This window comes from Rhinolophus sinicus, linkage group LG02 (assembly GCF_036562045.2).
Source record: "Rhinolophus sinicus isolate RSC01 linkage group LG02, ASM3656204v1, whole genome shotgun sequence".
Classification (NCBI taxonomy): Eukaryota; Metazoa; Chordata; class Mammalia; order Chiroptera; family Rhinolophidae; genus Rhinolophus; species Rhinolophus sinicus.
In genome coordinates, this window is record NC_133752.1 from 124761125 (window position 1) to 124788551 (window position 27427).

General features: G+C 37.0%; 2 protein-coding genes across 2 annotated transcripts in view; one reads left to right on the plus strand and one right to left on the minus strand.

Annotated features, from left to right (window-relative positions):
- Positions 1-552: 552 nt before the first annotated feature.
- The window catches only part of TMTC2 (transmembrane O-mannosyltransferase targeting cadherins 2), a 386679-nt gene continuing 359804 nt past the window's right edge, over positions 553-27427 (minus strand). Inside the window, exon 12 of the mRNA XM_019754143.2 lies at positions 553-3263. Within this exon, the coding sequence (XP_019609702.1) occupies positions 3084-3263 (180 nt within the window). The 3' untranslated portion in view covers positions 553-3083. The remainder of the gene's footprint in view (positions 3264-27427) is intronic.
- Positions 5817-7151, plus strand: LOC109459565 (gamma-glutamylcyclotransferase). The gene is given in 5 exon segments (XM_074318900.1): positions 5817-5833; positions 6474-6592; positions 6595-6653; positions 6655-6720; positions 6723-7151. Coding segments are annotated over 5 exon segments (690 nt in total).

Here is a 27427-nt window from a genome sequence, read left to right on the forward strand (position 1 = left end):
ACAGAAAACCTTTATAGCTAAATTTTATCCTGTAATAAAGGAATTGGGCAAAACACAATCATGCTCCTATTTCACAACAATTTTAACAAGACTGTCAAATTCTCTGTCAGTTTGCACCTTGTCTATGGCCCCAGGTTTTTTCCTAATTGACCCCTGGATATGCCACACCCACGTCTCTCAGCAGAAAAGAAAAGTGCTTTCCTCTAGGACCAGAACTAAAGAATCAGGGTCTTCTGAAAAGTATGGTCATTTTTTACCAAACAATGAAGCAGGGAATTGGCCCTGCTGGGGCTATTTCCTAACACTTTTGTATAGTTCATCAATAAAACAAAACAAAAACTATGTCTTCTTTTCTAAACATGGCAAATCTGATAACGGCAACACTATTAACTACTGAAAATTAATGATTAATTATTATTGTTGATTATGCATTAACCACTGTGTCTCTATTTGATTCTCAATCTGTACCTTTTAAAAAACTTTCTCCTAGTTAAAATCCAACAGAGTGTAAGTGTTATTGCTGTAGAATATTTAAAAACGGTTTATACAACATATTTGTTATCAATGCTTTATTGTGGAAAACAAAATTGAAATTCTCTGGCACATAAAACAATTATTTCTACAAAAGGAAAGCCTACAAATCTTGATAATTTATACAAATAACAGTTTTTCAAAAAATAAAATTTTAATTTAGTAAACTTGTCTTGTGCTCTATATTTTTAGCACTGTCTGCAATAATCCACCATAAATCCCTGAGCGGAGACATTTTTTGACCATGTTCTTAAGCCCCACCCCAGCCCACGCCCCAGGTTGGTCTAAGCCCAGCCCTGTAGTGAAAAGTGTCAGGGACATTTTGTTATTAAAGATCCATGCATTTTATGATGCAGGCCCAATTACTAATGCTACTTGGGAACTGGGTCAACATGAAGTGCTTCTACTGTGCAATCAACGAACCTATTAAGAACCAGGTGTTTCGAAAGGAAGAACAATAACAATAAAAAGACATAAAGTGTTAAGACTAGGAAGTCATCATAGGTCAATAACTATTTAAATAAATAAAAATGTTAGACATTGAATTCATCTCTATATCCTTATATTAAATTCCTTATTTATTTATTTTTGCAATTGCCAATGCAGTAGAAGATGAAAAATACACTTCAACCCACACTTTTGGTTTGACCACGGATTTGTTACTGTTAAGTGTTAAATATCATTCTGAGAACACAGTGATTTAGTTATAATTTAACTTTTGGCCCTTAAGTGAAATGTTTACAAAATAATATACATATAAGGAGGGCCTTCTTATTAATGCCATCAACAAATCTCTCTCACTACATTTGACCTTCTTAAAATAACACTAAATGTCATAGGTACACTACTTTAAATTCCTTATCCCACTGTATTCAGATATGCAGAAAAACATATAAAATATGGAGAAAACATAGTATGACATGTTGCATGTCCAGCTTCCCTTTAATGGGAATGCTGACCATATATACATAGAGTATGAGTGTAAAGGAGAAAAAGCTGATTTTCAGTTGCAAGGAACTGGCTTAATGAATCAGGTTTTGTTTTGTTATTTTGCTACGGTAGAATAATAAATAAATAAATATGTAGGGTATTGTATAGCTACTTTCTCTATGAAGAAGCTGAGAGTGGACTGTTGTTTTTATCAAGTTAATTTTTAGTAGCAAAGTTTGACTGCAAGTCAAAAAAAGGTTCACTAAATGTTCCTCTCTACTTCATTTACAGTCTTTTACTTGTGAAATGATTGTTGAAGTGGTTACTAATAGGTAATGAAATAAAATACCAAATTTGTTAGTGAAAAATGGTTGTAACTGTGAAAAGCACTTGGCAGAAGACCTAGAAACAGGCAGGCTAATGCTATACTCTACTGTGATTTAAAATAAGAAACCGTTTTTTTTTAATGTGTTTTAGGAAGAGCAAAATATGAAAAATACGATAAAACAATTCCTTAGAAACTTATCAGCATTGCTGTTTAGGTACCTATTAGAAAGTAATTAGCATTTCATACCAACATTTTCCAAAACGTAAAATCATTGGCAACCGTTATTATACATGCCTCTGAGCAGACTTGATTCTGTTAACCAGTAACATCTGGAAAGCACAAAGCACCTTCCTTTTTGTCTAATAGCGGATGGTCAGTTATTGGTACTAGAACATGTTTAAGCTTCCCTTTGATATAATTCTTCTACAAGCATGTGCATTAGCCAAGAACAGCCATTTTGAAAGGCAATTTCAAAGGCCTAAGAGTTAATATAGTGAATTCTCCTAGGCCGTTTTTGGGGAAAATGTTGGTGACACTGAAGGGAAAACTGCCTGCCTGACACGTATGAAGCCTCCCCAACCCCTCCTACAACACCAGTGTGAAATGTGGTTTGCTCTACTCTGCATACCCTTTCCAGAATATGAAACGCAAACGATGCCCAAAAGGGTGAAGACAGACCTCCAAATCATAAGATGGTATGTGTACAGTCAGGAAACAACTGTAGATTATGACAGATCCTGACAGTATTAAAAAAAAAAAAAAAGTTTTCTAAGTTTCAGAAATTGTTAGCAGGCTGTCCCAAAGAGGAAAGACAGCAGCGTCGGGACAACCAGCCAGCTCACTACGATTCACACTACACTTGAATCACTCCCTATGAACACTTGACCTTACTGGTTTACAGTGGCTGAATGGATAGATACTCCGACTTCCTCTCACAGTGTTTAAGGAACAATATAATTTCTAAATTAGCTTTCAAAAAGGAACACAATTTAAAATGTATACCCCATCTCCTCTTTAAAAATGCCAAAAGATCCTGTTTTAAGTGCTCTGGTTTAGTTCTATGGGTAACAATTACATCCTTCAGGAGGTTTCCAATGTCCCTACCCCCTTTTTTTGGTGTTAATGGCTGTGTCAACAGCAGAGTGGATACTCCCAGAAGTGACAATGACCTCAGTGACTTCTGCCTTGGTCTTGAAGTCCAAACTAGCTCTTGTCATAGAACTTTTGGGAAGGTCTGTTCATTAATGAAGCCAGCTTTGAAAGATGGAGGAGGACGAGGTATTGACCCCCTGTGTCAGGTGTTGGAAGTCTTTAAACCTTGCTTTTCCATGATGTTCCAGAGCTTGCGGAGATTGGACTGTGTAATGACATCATCTGGCTTAAGCTGCAGCGCCCGCAGGTAATTGGCCTCTGCCTTCTGGAGTCGGCCATTGAGGTGCAGAATGGCTCCCAGGTTCATTAGAGCAGCCGGATACTAGGACCAGAGAGAGGAAGGAAAATGATTAAGAGGCCATTTCAAGCTTTCCTCCATGGAAGACAAAAATCTTCTTCCACTTAGGCAAATGATTCCCTTATGTCTGGAAGCATTTTATGGAAGCAATTTAGCCATTTATACAAACAGACAAAGATAACTAGGAAGGGAAAATAAAGTTTTCAAACAGCTGCTGTGTACTTTGTGCCTTAAATAGGGCACAAATAGTTTTCTTCCTTAATGAGAAAGCATAGGTTACATAGGAAGACCTAGTCAGATTGCACTTTCCTGAGGAAAAAGTTAAAAGTGAAACAATTTCAGATGGAAAGAACTGAACGTTTTTTTCAAGTCAACACCAAGAAACAAACTATTAAGTGGGGAAAGGTAACAAATCTATGCCCACTCACTTCTGTTCCCTGTCCTTAGCAATATTCCACACAATTTATGCAAACAAAAATAATTACTGATGTTTTCAGGGTAAATGCACTGAAGAAACATTCAAATTCAGCCACCAAAGTCCTTTCCAAATCTAACCCAACTAGGTTAATGAGACAAAGCCCTTAGTTTTAAGTCTAACAGTTTTTAAACTTCTAATGGTGAATATTTACTATCAATATAGCACACATCAACACAGATAAAATATGGCACAGAAAAATGTAAGCTTTATAAGAAAAGTTTTATGTTATTTGTTTAAAAGTAAAGTAATTCTCAGATTATTCTGCAATGTGTGTTAATTGCAATACAAAGTTAACGTGTGAAAGGCAAAGTTAAAAAAAAAAAAAGGTATGTTATGGAGCACTAGTTTAATACAGGGGTTCCACCCCCAAATTCTCAGACATTAGTCACCAACAACAAAACTCCTTCCCAAAGGAAAAAATATTTTGCTTGCAATCTACAAATAAGAGCCATTCTGCTCTTGTCTTATCCCTGGAACTTTCTGGCTAATAGAAAACAGCTAATATTCTGGCAGTTACATAAATGCATATTTCAAATATCAGATAAAGTATTTATGCTAAGATTATGTTTTCATTTTACAGATGGTGTCAACTATTAATTGTCCTGGCAACTCTGTGATACAGCCTAAAATAATTCACAATTATTTTTATGATTTAGCATTTTCACAGTGCATGCATTCTTCAGCTGAATTCATGTGACTCCACTCTTTACTGAAAAAACAATTATATTGAACTAAAACAATGCTGGACAGAGGTTTGAATAGCTCAGAATAAATCAACTGGGAAAAGATGATCAGATTTGGATTTTTAGACATCTGGATTTGAGTTCTTGCTCAACCACCGCCTGTGACCTTGGTGACGTCCCCTAACATATCTGTGCCCCAATTCTTTCACTGATGAAATATTGAAATAACATCAACATTTTTGCATGTTGTTAGGAAGATAAAATAAATGTAGTACAGTACATGCATATAGTAGACACTCTAAAAACGTCAAGTTCTTTTCCTTGTCTCATATTGCTTGAGGTCTAGCACATGCATGTTTGTGATTTTTTATGTTGCTATACATTATAATTTTCATTTCAATGGCTATGTAATATGTCTCTGGATGCATACCAAAATTCTCTTAAGCCTTCTACTATGGGGCATTATTCTCCAACTTTTCTACATCATTTTTTTCGTTTCCAAAAATATTGTTGCAAATGTAAACTATTCCTGATCTTCAAAAACCTTTTGGTCAGGATGACTCCACACTTATCAAGAGAAATACAGATGGTCAACATCTAATTTTAAACACCAGTCCAAATAAACATAGCTCTAAATTACATGTGTAGTGAATAGCTCCACCTTGGAAACCTAAAATAATGCCACTTACTCTGTATTCCTGAGAACTTCGCTATCACACCGTCCATTATTATCTTGAGTTTGATGCCTGAACACATTTCTGAATTATGTCCCCTCACAGAGCTTAGCAAACTATCAATAAAGAGCTACTAAACTGATGGTGAAGTGTGTTCACAACTTGAATTACCAGAGATGCTAAATAGATAAAATGTTCAGACTTCCTGCTATCCTGAATAGGAATACAGGAAATGGGGAGGGAGAACCACGGTTGGAGACCATTCCTTACTCACCAGAAATAGAAGAAGCCCAGTGACGAGGCTGAGAGAAACCAGATGGCTCTGTGGGATAGCTGTTATTTCTTGAATCATTTTATTATCAAAGTATCTGTACCTAACTACAGTTGCGACTCAAGGGAATTATTAAAAACACTCAAGAGGTTACTGAGTCACAGTGCCTAGGTTCCAATGCCAACTTCACCCTAGAAATGTATTCACTTGGACAAGCTGACTGAGCACTTGAGACCCCCGTTTCTTCTACAAACGGGATGGTAACAGTACTTGCTTCTTAGAGTCGCTGTTAAGCTCATATGAGCATACAAAATCATGTCTTTTTCCTCTTCCTTTCTCTCCATCTTCTCATCATCTCAAAAACACAAAGCAGGACCTCCTGGACGGCTACTGCACCCAAACACTGAGGATTTATGAGATGGCTTTACCTTTCATAGCTCTGAAGCCTTTCTTAGGTTAAACCTGGAAGACATGGCTGTGAAAATGAGGTAGTGGAGTCTACCGAGCCATGTGAATAGGCTTTACTATTATTACCAAATGGCAGCCTGGGTTGTTCTATCCTTGGACTCCTCTCTATCATTAAGTGATGGGGAAAAAAAGTGAATATTATTCTAAGAAAATACAATTAGGAAGTTAAATCTGTTATCAAATGAGTCTGAACGCTAATTATAATGTTTTGGAATAACTTTCATTTTGCATTATCTACACTGGCATGTTATTCATTAAACAAAAATAATCAAAAATTGACATTATGAAGTTAATGTGGGATAATAACTCTTGTGGAATCTCACATATACTAATTGTGTTCCTTAAAGAAAACCCAAGCAAATTAAAAATGTGCATATTTAAGAACACTATTCAATGTTTTTAAGCATCTATAGATTTCTATTTCCTGAGGAAATATTTTGGTTTGAATGTATATTTTAATAAAGTAAAAAAAGATTTTTTTATTAAAAAAATCAACAAACATACATTAGGTCATGCTTATTAAAACATGACTGTAGCAGCCCCCCCACATTTCCCATCTTTCCCCTAACTTGGGGATGGGAGGTGGCATGGTGGCCTCTGGGCTGGGGTCACCTGCCACCACGCTGCCCTCCCTGTCCCCTCCTCATACCCCTGTTGCAGACGCTGGGGCCACCCAGATGCCCGGTGGGACCTGGCGAACTCAGGCTGTGAAGACCTGCGGGTCCAGGAGGAGGAGCGTTTTCTGTACTTTGCCTTTGGCAGCAACGTGCTGACTGAGCGGAGCCCTCGGCCATGTTCTGTCGCATGCCCGCCAGCAGGATTTTTAAGCTTGACTTTGGCCAAGTCCCAAGGCAAAACAAGTGAAGCTTGGCATGAACATATAGCCACCATTTTTTTAAAGTCCTGGTGAATAAAGTATGAGGAGTAGTGTGGAAAATGAACAAAAGCAATTTAAGTTCTCTGCATAAGCAAGAAGGGTTTAACAGTGGTACATCTATCCCAATAGAAAGTACTCAAAAAGGAAAAAGAATAACCTGTCGAAGTGATCAGATGAAAAATTATGAGACTTCTCCCCTTTCACCCCAGTATAAAAAGGTCATTTGCATGGCTGCAAAAGGCAGTAGTTTGCCATTGGAGTATGAAAAGAAGTTAAATGCAACAGGACCAAATGACTACAAAGGAAGGGTCTCAGAAGAAATTAAAGAATTATCAAAAAGGGAGAAACAAACTCATCAGAACATAGAATATATCTATGGATATAGTCTCTATGTGCTAATATATTTTAGAAGAGAGATCTGGGATACCTCTACATTTAATACATTTTCAACAATACTCTGAAGGTTTATCTCACTTGAGTGATTTCTTGTTTTCAGACTATGAAAAGAAACTTGGTTAGGAGTCAGACAATTGCAAAGGGGGCCACAATGCACTGGAATGCACATAAATGGATGTGGGTGCTTCTGTGAACACTTACAAGTTATTTTCTCGAGTTGATGTGTATTCTTGCTCTGTGACCAATGATAGATTTGAAATTTCATGATGGTGCTGGTGAATCACTCTGCACTGGAATGTTTTTATTTATTGGCTTAATAAGAGCAACCAAACTGCAGAGGCAGTTGATAATAATTTTTTTTTAAAATTACAAAACCAAACAAAAAGATTAACATCACTATAGCTTCTTATTTGCATGAATGGAAACTAATGAAATTTACATACTGGGGTGCTCAAATGTGACATACATTTCATTGCCTTAGGTAAATGTGTTAAGTGTCAACAATTACTTTGACATAAACCATTTCATGTGTTTGCTACAAATGTATTAATAAAAATGGATATAGACTACTTTATTCTTATATGGTTGTTCTCTCTCTTCAAAGATGTGGGGTTTATCTTTTAAGCCTTTCATATCTCCTCCACAGAAGTCACATAAGTAGCTTAGTGGGTGACCATTGGATTGGATGTCTTCAGGTCATCTAGCCTTGCTACAAAAATTGTAATTCAGGGAATGGCATCACCATCACCTCGGAACTTGATAGAAATGCAGAATTTCAGGTACCACCTACTAAAGCAGAATCTGAATCTTAACAAGATCCCATGGTGCTTTGTACGCTTATTAAAATTTGAGAAGCACTGTTCTGGAGATCATTTTCACATAATACATTATACTATTTTACAGCTTTTGAAATGAAGTTTCTAATAAGAGAATGAAGTTCCTATATGTCAGATCAAATGTCTAACTTCCCATAAAGGAGAATTCTTCTCTTGGCCATACAACTATTTAAGGTAGTAAGTGTTCAAATGAAACTTTATTAACAGAGCCGTAATGACTAAATATTATTAGACAGAAGAAGAGGGAATAGAACGCCTTTCCACAACCAAGTAAGAACATGGGAAGCTTTCTAAACCAACTTAGATTATCTAGCTGTATAACTGAGACACAAGAAGTCCAGGTGACGGGCTATCTGATTACTTATTGGGTGTCATTGCCGTCTGCCAGCCGTGACTCATGGGCTGAGGAACAGAAGCCCAAGTACAACTACTGATGTCTTCCTTCTCACACACCCTCTTTTATTAAAGACAGCCGACGAAATTTTCAGCATGTTAACAAAGGCAGTCAGCAGCTTGCAACCCAGTAACGCGGGGCTTGTGGCTCCATACAACAAATGACACCACCTCCTACTTCACAGATTGGAGAGGAGAACCAGACCTTTCTTGTTTCCTTGAAGAAAACAGATGCTTCACATCAAAGGGGCTGACTGGCAGCCAAATTGAGGCAACAAATGACATCTTTTTTCAAATCTCTAGGGAATTATGACTTTATTGTTACTTGACTGTGGTTTTTGGCTTATTTCTCCAACATTGAAGGAAATGATAAAAGTTAAAATAATAGATGTATATTGGGGTGGAGTAGAGCAAAGGCAGAATTATGAAGGTTTGATTCTAGTCTAACGCCCTTGGGGCTCCCAAGGAACCCAGCTGAGCTCACGGGTGCTCCTGAGCACACAGGATCAAAGTCGTTTTCCTGGCCGTTGTATGTTATGTAGTTTTGTATGTTATGTTATGAAAGGTATCTATGGAGGTGGAATAGTAAGACCATAAGGAGATTTAGGATTGGGAATTCATGTTTCTATTGGGAACAAGACTAAAATGAAGAACTTTGAACAGAGGACTTGGGTGGGGCCTACAAAAAGGAAAATAAGTGTGAGGTTGGAATGTTCTGATTAGGCAGGAGTTGGAAACTCACACACTAAATGAGCTCTCTCGCACGCACTGGTAAATCAGCAGACAAGAGAAGCTCCGAAAAAGAGGGACAGAGATAATACATCAATATTTCTAATTTTACTGAAATATTTATTTTCATTTAAAGTGATGCTGAAATTCTCCACAAAGCTGTATATTAACTGTTGTATGAATTAAATAACTTTTAAGAAAGAATGTCTTAAGTTACCCTGTCCCAGCTATTACTCAATTAATATACTACACATATTTGAGATGTTTTCAAGATAACCACCGTTAACTTCCTTTTTGCATATCCATTTGCAAACTTAAATGAGTTTACATAGTCTGAAGTTTTTAATGGAGTCTCACTCTTTTTTAAGTAGTTACCAAATAACTTGATGAAGGCTGCATATTTCCATTTAACTGTATTCAGTTAAAATTGCTTACTCAATTAAATTTACTGGAGTAGTAACTGTACCATGATGTTTAAAAATTAATGGTATAAACTTGAAAGAAAAATATTCATGAAAAAGAGTTTTATGCATAAAGTTAAGGGTTCTTTTATATCTATTATGCCTTGTACATGGCAGATATTTAATTAATAATTACTGAATTAAAGTTTTTAAGATCATCTGTCAGGCTTATGGAAAACATAATACAGACTGAGACAAAGTAAGATACCTTATTTCCTTCAGTTCCAATATCACTCCTCCTTCTCTGTCACAATGGTCCAATGCCACGCTAAAAACTTGAACAAATTATTCTTGATTCCACACATACACATGTACCCATATCCAATTGTTAAGTCATGGCAAATTTACCCCAAATCTCCCTTCTTTCTGTCTTCTAATTATAATTTGTCCCTTTCTCCCAACTTGGTTTAAATTCTAATCATCTCTTCCTGGATTATTTAAATAAAATTATTTTGATGGAAAAGAATGAATGGGTAGCTGAACTGATTGATGGGTGACAGACTAGATGAAGGAATAAACACATGGGTAAAGCCATATGCAGTTTTTTCTTTATTATAAATATTTTAGGCATACAAAAATTTCAGAGAATACAATAAAAACTGTCTACTTGCCTAACAAATAAAACTTCTAAGGACAACTGAAGCTCCCAAAATTCCTCAGTGTTCCTGAACTCACACCCATCTTCCCCCAAAATGACCAACATTGGTATTCTAGTGTATGTTTTTCACTTTTATTTTTTGTGTACCCATAATAAATGTATAATATTATATATTCATAAGTTTTATATTTATAAATTTGTCATTATCCTTTATGAGATGCCATCCAACCAAGCATACAACTGGAACTTGAATTTTTGCTCATTATTTTGTTTTCAAATTTATCCACATTGATATATGTAAAGTTTAGTTCTTTCACATGCATTCCATTGAATGGCTATCATTCTCTTAAGGATGAACATACAGACTCTTTAATAGAGGGCTATGACCAATATTCTTGTGAATATCTCTACACATACTTATGGGAGTGGAATTGCTGGATCACAGGGGATCTTAAACTTTGCGAGATGTTACCAAATTGCTCTGAGTGTGGTGGTATCAAAATACATTTGTATCAACATGTAATAGAGGTCTTTTTATTCCATATCCTTAGTGACACTCGGTATTATCTGACTTGTTAATTTTTGCTAATTTAAAGTTGTAAAATAGTATGTTATTCTGTGCTTAATTTATTTTCCTGGTTACTAGAGAGGTTCGTAACTTTTTCATAAGTTTAATAGCTTTTTACATTTTCTTTTCAGTGATCCACCAAATGATTTTTAACATTTGGACAGAATAAGCTTTGTAAGGGTTGTCACTTACATGGTGATATTTGAAAGGTAATTTACACAGAGCTCGCACTACTCTAAACAGCCCCTAATTAGGGCTGTCTGGCCCGATGTTTTCCTGGTCAGAGTCACTTTCCCAAGACCGAAAACCACATAACCATTGTTTCTAAGATGAAAAATCTGGTATACACAAAATGGAAGAACCTTAGTATCGGTTGATTTTCAATGCAGGAGAAAGGAGGATGACAGAAATCTGGGTAGTCAGAGGGTGGGCTGTAAATAGGGGCAGCAGGACCCACAAAAGAAGTCTCACAGTAATTGTGGAGAACCCTGGACTACTTTGTGGGAGAAGGATGGCAGCTCCTAGCTAACTTGCATGCAGAATACACTTTTCTTTATGGCTTGCTTCTCCTTCTTTATCCAGAGTCCTTGCGTTCTGCCTTTCTTCTTGGTTCCTTTTCTCAGAGTCAGTAAGGAAATTTAAGATGAATAACGTGTTTCATATTCTCCCTCTCTTTATCACCCTCCATTTTCTACTGACACTGCCTAGTTTAGCACCCCATCCCACGCGGAAATTCTATTTTATCAGCTTCCTATTCTACTCCCCACCTTCAATTTCTTCCTTACTGCAATCTATCTCCCATCTGACCATATGTCTTTCTTAAACACCAATGGAGTTTTAGAGGGTCAACCTGTGCCTAAAGACAAGAATCCAGACTCTTTAGCCCAGTACTAACAGACCCTTTATAATTTTGCACCTCAAAATAATCCCTCATTATACATTCTACAGGAGCCACACGAAGCCTGTTTCTGCCATTGCTATTTTGAGCATTCATTTCTTATCAGAGTGCTCCTCCGGCAAAGCTCTTCTTCCATTCTCTTTTCAACAAACGTCTGCTCACTTTCCCAATGAATTTAGCCATCTCTAATTCATAGCTTACTTCTTATGTTCCCGTAGTACTGTCTACACACATAAACTGCAACACTTATACCACAAGGAATTATAACCACTTGTTATAAGTGTCTGTCTTCTTTGTTGGAGGGTGAGACAGATAGTGAATTTATTTTAACTGTCCTTATAGTGCTAATGCCAGGTTCTAGCATGTGAAAAACTTTCAATGCTTGCTGAGAGAAGAAAAATTTGTATGGTTTAGCAGAAAGCGTTGGCCTAGGAGACGTAAATTCTAGCCCAATGGCAATGTAATTTAAGAAACATTTATTAACACCTACTGTACGTCAAGGTTGCTGCCAGATACTCTACATACGTGGTGAACAAAAACAATATATATAGTTTTAGAGTGTATATGGCTTTTGCTAACTTTAATTGCACACATGGCATTTACCACAAACTATTAGAAGGTACATAATCATTATCTCATTTATGCTCCTCCAACTTGGGAGGTAAGCGAAACTGTTATCCCTGCCTTGTTATAAGCACCATAACGGATTGAACAGACGAAGGACTCAATGCTCTCAAGGAGTTTATAGTCCAGGGCATGCATACAAATCCTTGTGTGTCAAAAAAGGCTCAGACATATCTGCAGGGGAGATGCAAAGACTGAGCTATACAGGAGAGGGGAGACCATGCCCTTGTGGGGACAAGGCTATTAGGCAAAATGAAATACCAGGTTGTTTTAAATCTTCTATTCTTCCAAAATGAGAATGGTATACAACCTTTTGAAATTGGTGGGTCATGTTAAAGCCAAGTGTGTAACTTTTTAAAAGCGTTTTTCGCAAACTGCTGAGAGTAGAGTCAACAGTACAGAAAAGCCCTAATAAACAAGAGTGAATTTCAATTAATTTGGAGGTTAAAATAGCAGTAGTAAATATCCATGATATTAACTCTTCTGAGACTAAAAATGGAAAAAAATTATTATGAAAAATGAATTAATAAACAAAATATCTTTCACAAAATACTGACAAAACAAAAAACCACAAGCAATGCAATGTTCCCAACTCAGAAATGATAGTTCTTTGTAGTCATATTTTCACTAGTCATATTTTGAATAAAGTATCTCTGCAAAAAGATTTACCAAACTGTACATACAGCATGGGAAAACAATACAGGAAATCTAGTAATGGCACTGCAAATTCTGACAGGTAATAGAAATGATTCATTTTGATTCTCAGCTTCAACACAGTATTTGTGTTTTTGAAATAGCTTTGAATAAAACAAAACAGATATAGGTGACAAGCAAGACACAACACTGTATTAAGGGAGTAGTTTCAATTTGGCAGTGACACAGTTTATCGTGTGTGCTCAATCCTTCTCTCCTACATCTGCTCCATCCCAGCGGGTGTTAAAAGAATGTTCATTTAACTTTTATGATGGGTGTTGAGTGCCACAATGTGGAGTGCTATTCATTTCTATGACAATCAAAAGGCCAACAGCTGTGGTTTGGGGGACAGCAAACAGTGAGGGTAACAGAGTCATTTCAAAGGTGATGGTTATTTAACAGAAAAGATGTATAGTCAATTAAGAATATGACCTAAGAAATTATTCTTCATTGAAGATGATCCTATTTCAAAGACAGGCTTTACTGGTGTCCTTAATTTTACAAGAACATCTCTCATGGGATCCAAATGGAAATAGATCCGGGCCACCTAGATTTCACTCATAGCTTTTTATAAAACGCAATTGCTATATTAGTTATGATTTGAAATAAGCAAGTAGCTTGTCATTTGCAGGAAAACTATTAAATAAAAATTCTACATATGTGAGAAAATACATGATGACGTAAAGTGCGTGCAGATTAGAAAAATGAAAGTAACTAGAATTTATTGAAGGTGGAAAACACTGATGGAAAGAAATTTAAAAAATAATCTGCACAACAGGGAAACATATCTCTAAAACACCAAGAGTTTTCTGCCCTTCTACTAGGGAGCTCCTACAAAAACCCACAGCATCTTCTTTTCTTTGAACCAAATTCCTTTCCTGTTTCCAGTCCAAATGTGATTGAAGCAACATAATTCACTCTACACTTTATTCATTTCTTTTTAGCATGAAGGGGAGGGAGGAACATATGCATGCTTTCTCAATCATAATCATATTACATAGAAGGATTTCCAGCTGTACAGGCCATCCAAGTGTGTATGTGTGAAGCGTGAGTTTGAATATATTTAATAAAATGACTGTTCATTCCAAGGATTGGAAACATGTCACTGGAATAATAATTTGTTATTAAAATGGATTTCAGAGATATTTTGGAAGTTGATATTTAGGCTTCTAATATTTAAGAACTCAATTGTCATGGAAGATAGAAGAAGAGAGCTAATTTTCGGGGGGCGGGGGGGCGGTCTGGCCAGTTTTTGCCATACAAAATGGTCATCTGATCAAAAAAAGTGCAAGAGGTACTGGTATACTACTTTGAAAAAAATCAAAGTTATAGTGGAGTAAAACTCAACAGAAACCATGACAATCAAATTCAGGAAGTTTTTTTAAACCCATAAATATCACTTATCCATCTGACTTCTGTTTGCCAATAAATAGCTTTGATTTGATGGAGGTCAACTGAAAGACACAAGTTTGCATATTTTGGAAATAACAGATTTGTTCTCAAATAGGACTTAGTGAAAATATTCATTTTTTTAGAATTATGAAAATGGGCATGTCAGAGACCTGAGAACAGTGGATTAAAAATAAAATTTAGGTTAGGCATCACACTGCAAAGATGGGTAAGAACTTTTTTTCCCTCTCACGAAGCAGATGGGGACCATTACATGAACAGGCAGGATTAATCCAAGGGTGACAGTGCCATTGAGCACAATCACATTTCCACAAGACATTAGAAGGCAGCCACTGTTCACCCACAGAATGAAGAAACACGTTTCCCTAAGGAAATTCACCACATAGCAACTGGGAAGTTTTGCGAATGCTCTGAGTTAGGATGACCAGATCAAACCTAACAAAGCAATTCCTCTAGAAACTATAAATCTTCCCGAGGGCTAAAAATAAAATGTAAACACACTGTCTGATGCATGCATGGCATTCTATTTGCACTTTTATAGGCCAAGACTTTGTTGATACATGCTTGGAAAAATAATGATGCAAGGTCTTCACACATCATTTCAGAAAATATTCCATCAGGACACACCAATCAAGGTGAAGCCATGCTGTACTCCAAGCCATTACACTTGCCAAAGTGTCACACTTGCTGGAAACGTAAAAATAAACATGGCTTGTATATATCTAAACTCATGGCAAATCAAGGGAGATTTAATGGCAGAACTTCTGCCACTCACATTGTATAAGCTCACATAGAAGCCTCAAGATCTCTACATTCAATTGCACATTTTGCCTCCATTTCTGAAATGTTGGTATCTGAAATAGCCATATTCAGACTGCATTAACTATCTAACTTGAAGCCTGTAGTCAGCACAGTTTTTATATAATGTAAGAATGTTTTGAAGACTCGCTCGATGACATTTGTTTGCATAACAGCTTCCAAAACGGTATACAATACAAATTCTGTACTGCCTTTATCCACTTAACCAATGTCTTATCTCTTTTCTGAGCAACTCTATTTTTGAAAACACTATACCTTACTTTGTTGTCACCCTTCCTTAGTCTACCCTGTTAATATAAAACAAGGAAGCAAGCAAACAACAAGCAACCAAAAAACAATCACCCAGACCCAGAATCCAAGCAACTGCTGGCCTCAAATATATTTATTGGACACTTATTCACCCATACAACACAAATAACAACCAAAACAAGACTTAAAAATGAAGGTAGAACAAAATAAAATATTTTGGACCTAATGATTAATTCTCATATGCCAACTCTGATTTCTTTTAGACTCATCTTCAATACTGAGATAAGGAACCATAATGATTACTTGATACTTGTTAAACATGTTTACAAAATCACAAGTAATACATTTTCATCTACTCAAAAAACATAATTTTATATTGGCAATGCAACCACCTCAAATATTGATCTGATATTTGACTACAGGAAAACTCAAGCTATCACCTTTAGCTATAATTCATGTCTGAAAAAGCAAAACAAAAAGGACTTCCCTAGAAGTACAAGAAAAGGCACATCTTTGTAATTCCTTCGTGTCAGAAACCAGAGGCAAGATCCTTTTCTGCTATTACCTATTAGTTATTCTTAAAACAAAGTATGTTATGAATATGTCACTAATTAAATTGTAGACCATTTTTTCTCAACAACACTTAATGTCCACTGCATATAATAATTAAATTGAAATCCAGTGTCTTAAAATGCCTCCCAGAAATTAAGCTATGCTCTAATGCCTATAACCTAACCCTTTTATTTCCTTCAATCAAAGACAGAAATTTAAGAACTATGTTAACTTTTTTAGTTCATCCAAGAGAAGTAAGAATTACATGGTAAGTACAAAGGCAATGTTCTTAGAACATTAAGTCCTGGGTACTGAGCTAGCATATCACTCACAGTGGCCATGTGAAAGGGCAGCCTTCAACACAGAAGCTGAGGATATGTGGCTAATCTGTAGGGTTACTGAATTCCAGAACCTGGAGAACCATGGGAGAACAGGCAGCCTGGCCATCCCAGAAAGGAATGAAAAGGGGGATCAACACATTAAGCTATCTCTTACTACCTGTTAAGTAAGTGTGATTTATGGAGGATGAAAAGAAAATTAGTAACAATGGAATAATACAATTTTTAATAAGGAAGTCACGGTATCTGTCCTGCTGATCTCTGACTATAATTTCTAAAATAAATTTGAGTTCTTCAATGATCTCATCCATTATAGCCAATGTTGTTTACTTACTTTTTAAATGTCATTCATTCACTCACTCATTTAACATCTAATTATAGAGCACCTACATTGGGGATTGAGCAGTACACAAAACAGTTAAAAATACCAGGACTCAGGGAGTTTCAACTCTATTTCTAAGACACAGATAATAAACACAGAAATATAAGTAAAATACATAGTGTATTATATTGTGATACATGATAGGGTAAAAAATACAGCGAGGAAAGGGATGAAGGAATGTATGTGAGATGAGACCTCCACAAACTACCCTCTGTGGGTCATATCCAGCCTGCTACTGGCCCATTAAAAAATTTACATTTTGAAATGTCTGAAAATACAATCGATCATGGCAAATGAAAATTACATTAAATTCAAATGTCAGTGTTCATAAATAAAGTTTTATTGGAACATAGCCACACTCAATCATGTACATATTGTCTATGGCTGCTTTCATGCTACCATGGCACAGCTTAGCAGTTGCAACAAGAGACCTGATGGTTGCAAAGCCTAAACTATTTACTACTTGGGTTGATCTGCTACAACCCAAAATGCTGAACCCTGGTTTATAATATTAAATAGGGAGACCTGGAAAGGTCTTAGGAGAAGATAGCTTCTGAATGAAGAACTGAAGGAGGTGAGGGAGTAAGCTGCACAATGAGTGACAAGATCTGATTTATGCTTTGAATGCTGTGTTGAAAGTAGACTAAGAAAGGAGTCGAGGTCAGACATGCTGCTGACGTCTTTGACAAGGATGGCAAGTAGTGGAAGCTGTCTTATGCAACTACTAGAAGAACGAAGCGATTCACTGCAATGGGAAAGACCATGGGAGGAGAAGGTGTGGGAAGATCAGGAGCTCAGTTTTGAACTAGTAGCTCGAAGAGTCTCTACAAGTGGAGATACTAAGTAGACACTGGACAGATTAGTCTGGAGTCCAAAGAAGTGATTTTAGTTGGAGATAAAAATTTGGGAGTCATTGGTGCATCAATGCTATTTAAAGCCATGAGAGAGGATGAGATCTCTGAGAGAGTGAATATACAGAGAAGAGTGAAGTAGGTCAAAAAAAGAGAAAAATTTCAAGGTGAAGAGATTGGATGGATGGAAAGGAACCAGCCAAGGGGATGAAGAATAAGAGGGACCAGAGTTAAGAGGTAGCAGATGGAAAGTGTCTTGGAAACCAAGTGAAGAAAGTGTTTCCAGGAGGAATGAGTAATCATGTGTCAAATGCTACTGATAGAACAAGGAAAATTACAAGTGAGAACAAATGAATTTCATGTTGTTGAGTGTTGTTCTAGTAACTTTGACAAGAGCAGTTTTGGTGACATCATTGGACAAAAAGCCTGTTTGGTGTATGTCCAAATGAAAATGGAAAATTTTGCTATAAAGAGGAGGAAAATGGAGTGGTAGCTAGAGGCAGAAATGGGTTTGAGAGGATTTTGTTTTTCAGTTTTGGGAGAAATAACATCATGTTTAAATGCTGATGGGAAAAATTTCACAGAGCGGGAAAATGTGTTAATATACACAGGAGACAGAGACAAGGACACAAAGGGAGGGGAAAAGGGTAGGAACTATTGGAGTAATGTCATTAAATAGTCAACAAAAGAGGCATCTGGTGAAGAAATGAAAAGGATGGTTTGAGCTAGAAGTATGGATAGTTTATCTGTAACAACAGGAAAAAAGGCACAGATGCTAAGCGATAGAATTATGTGATGGAAGCTTGTGGACGTTCTCTGCTATTGATTTTATGTGCTGTTAGTCGAACTAGCATTCCTTCATAGGTAACTTTTCTCTCTGGCTGTTTTAAGTTATCATCTTGTCTCTGGTGTTCTACAATATTACCATGCTGGGTCCAGGTATAGATTTCTATTGATTTACTCAATTTGGGATATATTGTGCTGTGTATAATCAAATCATCCTAGAAAATTCTGGGATATGCTCTACTTTACTCTCGACTTCTTGGGCTCCGAACAGATAATAGATGTTCGCACTGTATTCTCCAGTTTTCTTAACTTCTCTTTCACATTCCTCATTTTCCTTTCCTGTGTGGCATCCTAGGTAATTTGTTCACAGTACTTTCAATTTTACTAATACCCTTATTTGTGACTAATCAAAAAATTGAGGGTTTGACTTCAATAATTATTTTCCTTCAAGATCAGTGGTGAACACACAATGCAATATATAGATGATGTATTATAGAATTGTACACTTGAGTCCCATAATTTTACTACCCAATGTCACCCCAATGAATTTAATAATAATTTTAAAAAATCAGTCTATTATTTATCTTTTTAATATTTCATACAAAAGCTTTTCTATATTCTGTTTCTGACAATTTCAACATCTGTAGTCTTTGGTGATCTATATATTTTGTTTCTGTTGACTTATCCATGGTGGTTACTTCCTTCAGGTTCTTAGTCATCTTGGAGTTTTCTTTAATTAATTCCTTGATGTTAATCTGAGGAATCCAGCACGTCTGAATGTGAATACTTTTCTCCAGGGAGGATTTGTTTCTGCCTCAGAAAATTGCCAAAGAATTCTACCAACCTAAAACTGGTACATTCCCCCTGGAGGGTCTTGACTCAATGACAAACTCTGTTTCACCATCTTGGAGGAGACACAAGTTCCTCAGCCCAAACACAGGGCTGTTAGGGGACTCCATGCTCAGGATAACGTCGTTTCTGTAGGTGACTACCACTTAGTATCCCAAACTCCAGTTTGAAGTTGTTTTCCTTTTCTTTTTCCTCCTCTCTCTACCCCTTCTTTGGAAGAGTGATCGTTATCTCCCTCTTGAAAGCCCAACAGCATTCAGAAGGAGAACATCATTCTGTCCCCTACCAGGGGAGAGAATCTCTGGGCTCTGCTGTACTGACAGAAGTAGAAGTCTTTGAGATTATAAAAGTCATGGAAATTTTCACAGTTTTAGGATTGGCTTCAAAATTGGAAGGTGATATATTAACGAAGAATTTGTCAACAACAATTATGGAGCCTGCATCTTGTGCATAAGACCATTGTAAGTAACAGGAGGAGTTAAAAGGAAAGTGGAAGTTGCTTTCAAAATGTTTTCAAACTCAAAGGAAGGGAGTCAGTGACAAATACAGATAAGCAACATAAATAAAAGCATACAGACAACTAATGAAACACTTGGACATTCTCCTGGAATGTTATCCACTTTTGGCAGTCCTCCACTTTGTTTAGCTTACAACTGAGAACCATTACAAAACCCACAGTTTATTTATCAGAAGTACATAGTACTTTTCTATAAAGAACACTTATCACATGCACGACCATTTTGCATTTTGACACAACCCTGTGCTTCTATTTCAGGACAATTTCAGTTTGATATTATGTTGTCAGCAGAACACTTCTACCTCTTGCCAAGACAAAGTCCAATTTCATCCTCACAAAATGAGACGGAAGGCATTTGCTTTTCTTCATCTAGTGTCTCCCTTTATCATTAAGCAGCAAATTAGAGTAGCAAGCACTGCTGCTTCATGGGCCAAATGTTTGTCCCTTTCTCCATTTACACAAAGAGTAAAAAATAAAGTACTTCCCATGCTGCTAGGACTGATGTTCACAGGATGGACGAGGACCGTGTGTGCCTACCTTCTTCGCTGTGTATTCCTCACCAAACTTTTTCTCATGTGAGCATAAATGCACCCACAGGCATATACGCCCTCTATGGGCCTGAATGTGGCCAAGGTCACCTAAGCTGCCAGAGGCTAATGTCAATATGGAAGTTACTCATGTATGGGTTATTGTCAACTTCAATATTTTGAAATCATCCTTATAAGATTCATTTATCACCTGCTTTCTAGTATATGTGCTGCCAAAGCGAGCACTATCACCTGCTTTCTAAACACGCAATTTCCCTTTTGAAAACAGCAGTAGCTGGCTGTTAATCCTAAATATTACAAGTTGTTTTCATTCTTAGTGCAATGACTTAATTCAGTATGTATTGTCTGCAAAGCCCCTACGTCTTCTTTAGTCTTAGTGACTCAATGGGTCAAAAAGTCTGTCTTCTCTTAATTATACTATGGATATCTTACATTTGTTTGCTATTTCAAAATTTTTCAAAGCACGTATCATTACATGGTCTCCTTTGATTCTTGCAATTGACCCGAGAGATCGGGACGCTGAAGAATTAAGTAAGAATCCTCTGTCTAAGGTAACAGAACCACTAATCAGTACTGCTGGGCCCCAAACCCAATTCTCTCCACTCTATTACCTCGCCTCTTTCCACTCTACTATTCCAGTTTATTATGATGGTGATACAGTAATTTTTTTTTTCATTTTTGGTAACGTTGGTAATGATTCACAAAGCTTGTCATAAGCATTTGGATAAATGGGGCTGACAAATCCTACAACTATAATTTAAGGGCATAAGGCTAACTGAAATATGAAGAGAATGAAAGACAGAAATTTGACAGATACGAGAAAAATGTATTTGTGCACCAACATGAATTTTTCTATGAATTTCTGAAACACAGTAAAAAGTATTTGGGGTTTATGACATTATTCTTAATTTAGTCTTTGTTTCTTGCTTTTCGTATTCTCAGAATGAAAACAAATCAATATCTACTTGAATAAACACAAAATTTATATCTTTGCAATTGGCCCGTTGCTTGTAACAGTAGGGTTAAAATGATAATATTTAGATATTTAGAAACAAAACACTGCTCTCCAGGATTATTTAATCACACCAAATATTCTATTGAATTAGATATTAGATATTTAGAAACAAAACACTGCTGTCCAGGATTATTTAATCACACCAAATTTTATCTTTGAATGCAAAATAGTGTCACAAGCAATCATGCTAAATGCCTGTGTCATTTTAATTTACTTGTTTTATTATAATTTATCAAGTCCTATTGTATTAAGAAAACAGAATAAAATTAAGCTTTAAGTCAATAAATTAGGAGCTCCCTGGGAAATAATTGGGAAAGAAGAATATGACATATTTCATTCTTGTGCAAAGTAGAAAACTGAAAAGAATACTGAACCTTTATTGGAGGATACTGACATTAAGAGAATCTGATAATTAAGAATGTTAAGAAAAACCACTCTCAGCAATAGAAATAAATCTCTCTCTTAGTATAGCATATTCATTAAAAGGATTTATTAAAATATATGATATACTATAATTCATTAAAAGGGTATGACATACTGTAATCTACCTAACAAGGCTGCTCAGTAAGTATTTGAGTTGTTTCTACTTTCTTTGCCATTAGAAACAATACTGCAGTACACGGAAACATATGATATGAATTTTCAAGGATGAATTCATGAGGCCAGGGAGAAGAACAGGACATATGGACAGAAGAAAAGTTTCAAAGGAATAGAAGGGTAAAGGGCATGGAATTTCAGAGCATGTAGAGTTCATGGATGGCAAGTGGGGCTGGGAGGTTTGGAGGTAATAAGAGGAAGTGCCTTGTGGTACTGGGGTCGTAAGCAAGGACAGTGGGAAGGCAGGGCCTTGCTAAGAACAAAGGGTACACACATTTGGTTTCTGATCAAACTTTTGCTAGAAAATGGTTCTTTTTCTAGCAAAAAAAGGTGTGGGAAAAGATTGTGTTCAGCCACAGGAAGTAAAGAGTATTTATAAGAGTCATCTGAAAGGACTATGTCATAGGAAGATGAAGCTCTTGTAACAGGACGGGAGAACAGATTTGAAGGACCTGAGATTTGAGGCAGAGAGCAGTTAGAGAGCTCTTTAAAAATATCATACAAGGAATTATGGAACCCTATGCGAAGGCCATGAAAAGAGAGATGAAAAAGCATATCACAGCATGCCAGTTTTGGTCTTATCTGATAGGATTTGGTGACCTGCTGGTTGAAGGTAAGGAAAAAGGAAAAAAGGGAGAAGGTAACTGAAATTGTTAGCTTGGGCACTTGAGTGGAGGGTAAATGTAATTAATGTGTAGGATCCATGAGGAAGAGATGTTCCACGATGGCAGGATGGAGACAGATGATCGTGATTCTGTCCCTTTCTTTCCATCTCTACCTAGGATGGAATAATTACCCTCTGTAGCCTGGACTACCACAATGGCCAATTAACTCTTCTGCTTCCTGCTTGTCCCTGTAATTCATTCTCCACACTGCTGCCCCAGACATCTCTGTAAAATTTAAATAAAATTGCTTAGATCACCCAAGAGGTTTCCTTCTGTACTTAAGATGAAATTCAAAGTCGTTCCTGAAACACTGGCTTTCCTTTTGCTCCAAGCTACTTTCCATCTTGCCTTCAGGCCTTTACACAATTGCTCCTATCCACATGTTTGCCTGGCTGGCACCTTGCTATTTCAGTCCCAGGTTATATCTCACTTTTTAGAGAAGCTAAAAAGTGATTAGCTAATCTAAAGTATAAATCCCCTCACTATCTTACATTCTTATGGCTTACACTTTATTTTCCTCATAACATACATTATTCAATAATATTCTACACTTTGTCCTTTCAACTACCAGAATAAAAATCCTGTTTGTAAATGGAAGGACTTTATTTATCTTGTTTACTGTTATTTCCTAATGCCTAGAGCAGTATGGACGATAAATAGGTAGGTAGTAAACAAATACCTGCTAAATGAAGGAATACATTCTTTGCTGCAAGTGTCCTATGGTACAACCATCTGCAAATAGCTAGAAAGCATTTTTTTTTTTTGAAAAATTGGGTAACATGTTTAATAATTATATGAAAATCTGGCAATTCCATGCGTTAGAAAATTTGTGGAGCTATGGGAATTTTCATATTCTACTAGTTTGTGTATACATTTTTTTCCTCCAATGACGCTTTAAAAATAATCTCTTTTTTATTAGTTTCAGGTACACAAGACAAAGTAATACTTAGACGTTGTCATTTATATCCCTCACCCTTGTGAACCCCCCTCCCCCCATCCACTACCCCTCTGACATCACACAGAGCCATTACATTTCCACTCTCTCTATTCCTAATGCTGTATTCTGCTTCTTATAAGTATATACATATATATATATATATATATATATATATATATACACACACACATACATATATGTACATATATATACACATATAAAATTATAGTTGGAATTCATTATTGTTCAGCTTCAGCTACAAGTGTCCAGTGCAGTGATCAGGCATCTACATCATCCCTGAGGTGGTCTCCCAAATGGGACAAGTGCCCATCGGATACCCTACAAAAATCTTTACAACATTATTGATTACATTCCCCAAATTAATTTTCAAGGCCCCGTGGCAATCTTGTGGTTACCAACTATTTTCTAATCCCCTCACCTTCCCCCTTATCCCCATCCCACCACCCATCTAGCAGCCCTCAGTTTTTCCTCTATGTCTCCAAAACTGTTTCTGATTAGTTCATTCACTTATTCTTTTCTTTAGATTCCGCATATAAGTGAGATCATATGGTATTTGTCTTTCTCTGTCTGAATTATTTCACTTAACATAATGTTCTCTAGGTCCATCCATGTTATGCAAATAGTAAGATTTCTTTCTTCTTTATGGCTGCATAATACTCCATTGTATAAATGTACCACAGTTTCTTAATCCAGTCGTCTACCGATGGGCATTTCGGTTGTTTCCATGTCTTGGCTGCAATAAACATAGGAGGGCATAAACATTTTTGAATTAGAGGTTTCGATTTCTCTGGATAGATACCTAGGAGTGGAATTGCTGGATCATAAGGTAGTTCCATTTTCAAATTTTTGAGATACCTCCATACTGTTTTCCATAGTGGCTGCACCAATCTGCAATCCCACCAACAGTGCACAAGGGTTCCCTTTTATCCACATCTGCGCCAGCACTTTTTTGTTGATTTATTATGATAGCCATTTTGACTGGGGTGAGGTGGTATCTCATTGTGGTTTCTATTTGCATTTCTCTGATGGTTAGTGAGGTTGAGCATTTCTTCATATGTCTGTTTGCCATCTGTATGTCCTTTTTAGAAAAATGTCTCTTCATGTCCTCTGCCCATTTTTTAATTGGGTTGTTTGTTTTTTTGGAGTGAGTTTTTTATAAATTTGTGATATTAACCCCTTATCCGATATATCACTGGCAAATATGTTTTCCCATTCAGTAGGATCCCTTTTTGTTTTACTGATGGGTTCCTTTGCTGTGAAAAAACTTTTTAGTTTTATGTAATCCCACATGTTTATTTTTTCTCTTACTTCCTTCATGCGAAGGGATATATCAGTAAAAATCTTACTCCGGGTAATGTCTGTGAAGTTTCTTCCTATATTTTCTTCTAGGAATTTTATGGTTTCAGATCTTACATTTAAGTTTTTAAGCCATTTTGAATTTATTTTTGTATATGGTGTAAGGAGGTGGTCCAGCTTCATGTTTTTGCATGTGTCTGTCCAGGTTTCCCAGCACCATTTACTGAATAGACTGTCTTTACCCCACCGTACATTCTTGCTTCCATTGTCGTAGATTAAATGGCCATATAGGCATGGATTTATTTCTGGACTCTCTATTCTGTTCCATTGATCTATGTGTCTGTTTTTATACCAGTACCATGCTGTTTTGATTACTGTAGCCTTGTAGTAAAATTTGATGTCAGGTATTGTTATACCTCCCACTTTGTTCTTATTTCTCAAGATTGCCGAGGCTATCCGGGGTCTTTTATGGTCCCATATAAATTTTAGGATATGTTCTATTTCTGTGAAAAACGTCATTGGTAGTTTGATAGGAATTGCGTTGAATATGTATATTACCTTAAGCGGTATGGACATTTTAACTATATTAATTCTTCCAATCCATGAACATGGTATGTGTTTCCATCTATTTGCATCGTCTTTCATTTCTTTCTTCAGTGTCTTATAATTTTCTGAGTACAGATCTTTTACTTCTTTGGCTAAATTTATTCCCAGGTATTTTATAGTCTTTGGAAAGAGTGGGGGCTGGGGGTGGAGGGGTCTTCTCTCTCCCAGCCCAGCCATGTCACACTCTTCCCACAGGCCAGAAAAGGTGGTGGCTGGGGGTGGAGGAGTCTCTTCTCTCCTAGCCCAGCAAACATCACTCTTCCCAGCCTCTTCCCTGGGTCAGAGCTGCATGCCAGTCTTCCCAAAGCCTGAGCACCAAGGCTCCTCTGTAATCTGACACTACTCCTCAGTTCCTGGGCCAGTTTAAGTCTCTGGAATGGTGGGGGTATGGTTGGAAGAGCGGGGAGAGGGGCCCAGGTATGGAGTTTGTGTCCTTTGTCTGGCCTAGGGCCCAACTGGAGGTCTCTCTGAGGTTATTGCCTCAAATGCTGGATATGCTACCCCCTCAGCGGGAGAGATCAGCTGTGAGACGCAGGGAAAGAGCCCACCTCCTGGTTTTTATGTTCCCTGTTCCGTCCTGGGATCCCCTGCGTCTCTGCAGCTGCAGATGCCGGCCGCATTTCCACCACCATAGATGCGGGCCGTGTCTCCACTCCACTCCCTTCCCTCTTCCCCTGCTCGCCAAATTTGCCCACCTTCAAGTAATCTTTGCATGAGTCTCTTAGCTGTTCTGTGTGATGAGCAGAGAGTCCATTGATGGGTTATAGATGTCCCATTTGTGATAAGGTCCGGAGGAGAACTCAAAAAGTGCTCCCTGCTGCCGCCATTCCTATGATGTCACTAGAAAGTAGTTTTGACCCCAAGGGAATGGTAAAGCCTGGAGACACAGCTAGAGGGATTAGGTACTGTTGTACTATGATTGATTTTATATCTTGTAGGCTCAGCTACCACTAGTATTCGTGTGTGCAGAAGAACAATTTTTCTGTAATAATTACTTGTAAATAATTTCATTATATTCTTTTTGAAGATAGAAAAGCAAACTAAAACTCATCTCTCCCAAATTTCTCTTTAGATGATGAGTAGCCTGAATGGAAACCTTGGCTCTCTCTTATGTGTGTGACTGCAGGCAGCTCACCCCTCTCCCTATGTTCATTCAACAACTATTTCTTAAGCATTCACTACGGACAGACACTGTGCTAGGTGTAACTGATGCAGTGTTGAACTAAACATGCATAGACGCTGCTCTCGCGAGGCCTATGTTCTTGTGAGGCCTCACAAGAACAATAAGTTAATCACACAATTAAATAAAGATCAACTATGATAAGAACTATACATATGAAGCCAAGTGTAGGTAGCAAATGGGGTTCAGAGGTTTTCCTAGATAACAATTGTCAGCTGAAATCAGATGAACAAGTAGGAATACACAGATGAAGGAGGGAGATGGAGAAGTTCAAAGTCCTGAGTTAGGACTAAGCACGGCAGATTTAAGACCCTGATAGAAAACCAGGCTGATGAGTGCTCAGAGAGCAACGGTAAGAGAAATGTGAGATGTGACCTCAGAGATCACAGATCCTGTAGGGTCTGACGGCCATTTTAAGGATGCTAGTGAATGAAGGAGACCCTTCACGCTGCCTTTGACTGGTAGCTTCATATCTCTCACGCTGATACCTACTACATACATTTTGGTGTATGACGATGGTACAAATGTGGCACAAAACATATTATTCCAAACTGTGGCTATAAAAACTATAAATACAAACTTTACACTCCTCCAGGTATGTAGAAGATATATTTGAATAATCTAAAGTAAATTGAAAAAAGGCAACTAGTGCTTGTATTGGTTCGAAGGGATACCTTATTTGAAATGTGTGAGGTTTTCCTCTCAATCACAGAACATTGCCCATGATGTCAAATATCTATAATAGTAAGAAATCATCAGTTCTGACTTCAGATCTAGAGGCAGTCTTCCTCATCTGAGTTTCAATTTCCATTTCTAAGATCTAAGAAGAAAGAGCTTGTTAAGCAAATTAATACTGTGAAAAGGGTTTCCTGGAGGCACATTTAACATACTTGCAAGGCCAACTACTTTATAATACATGGTTT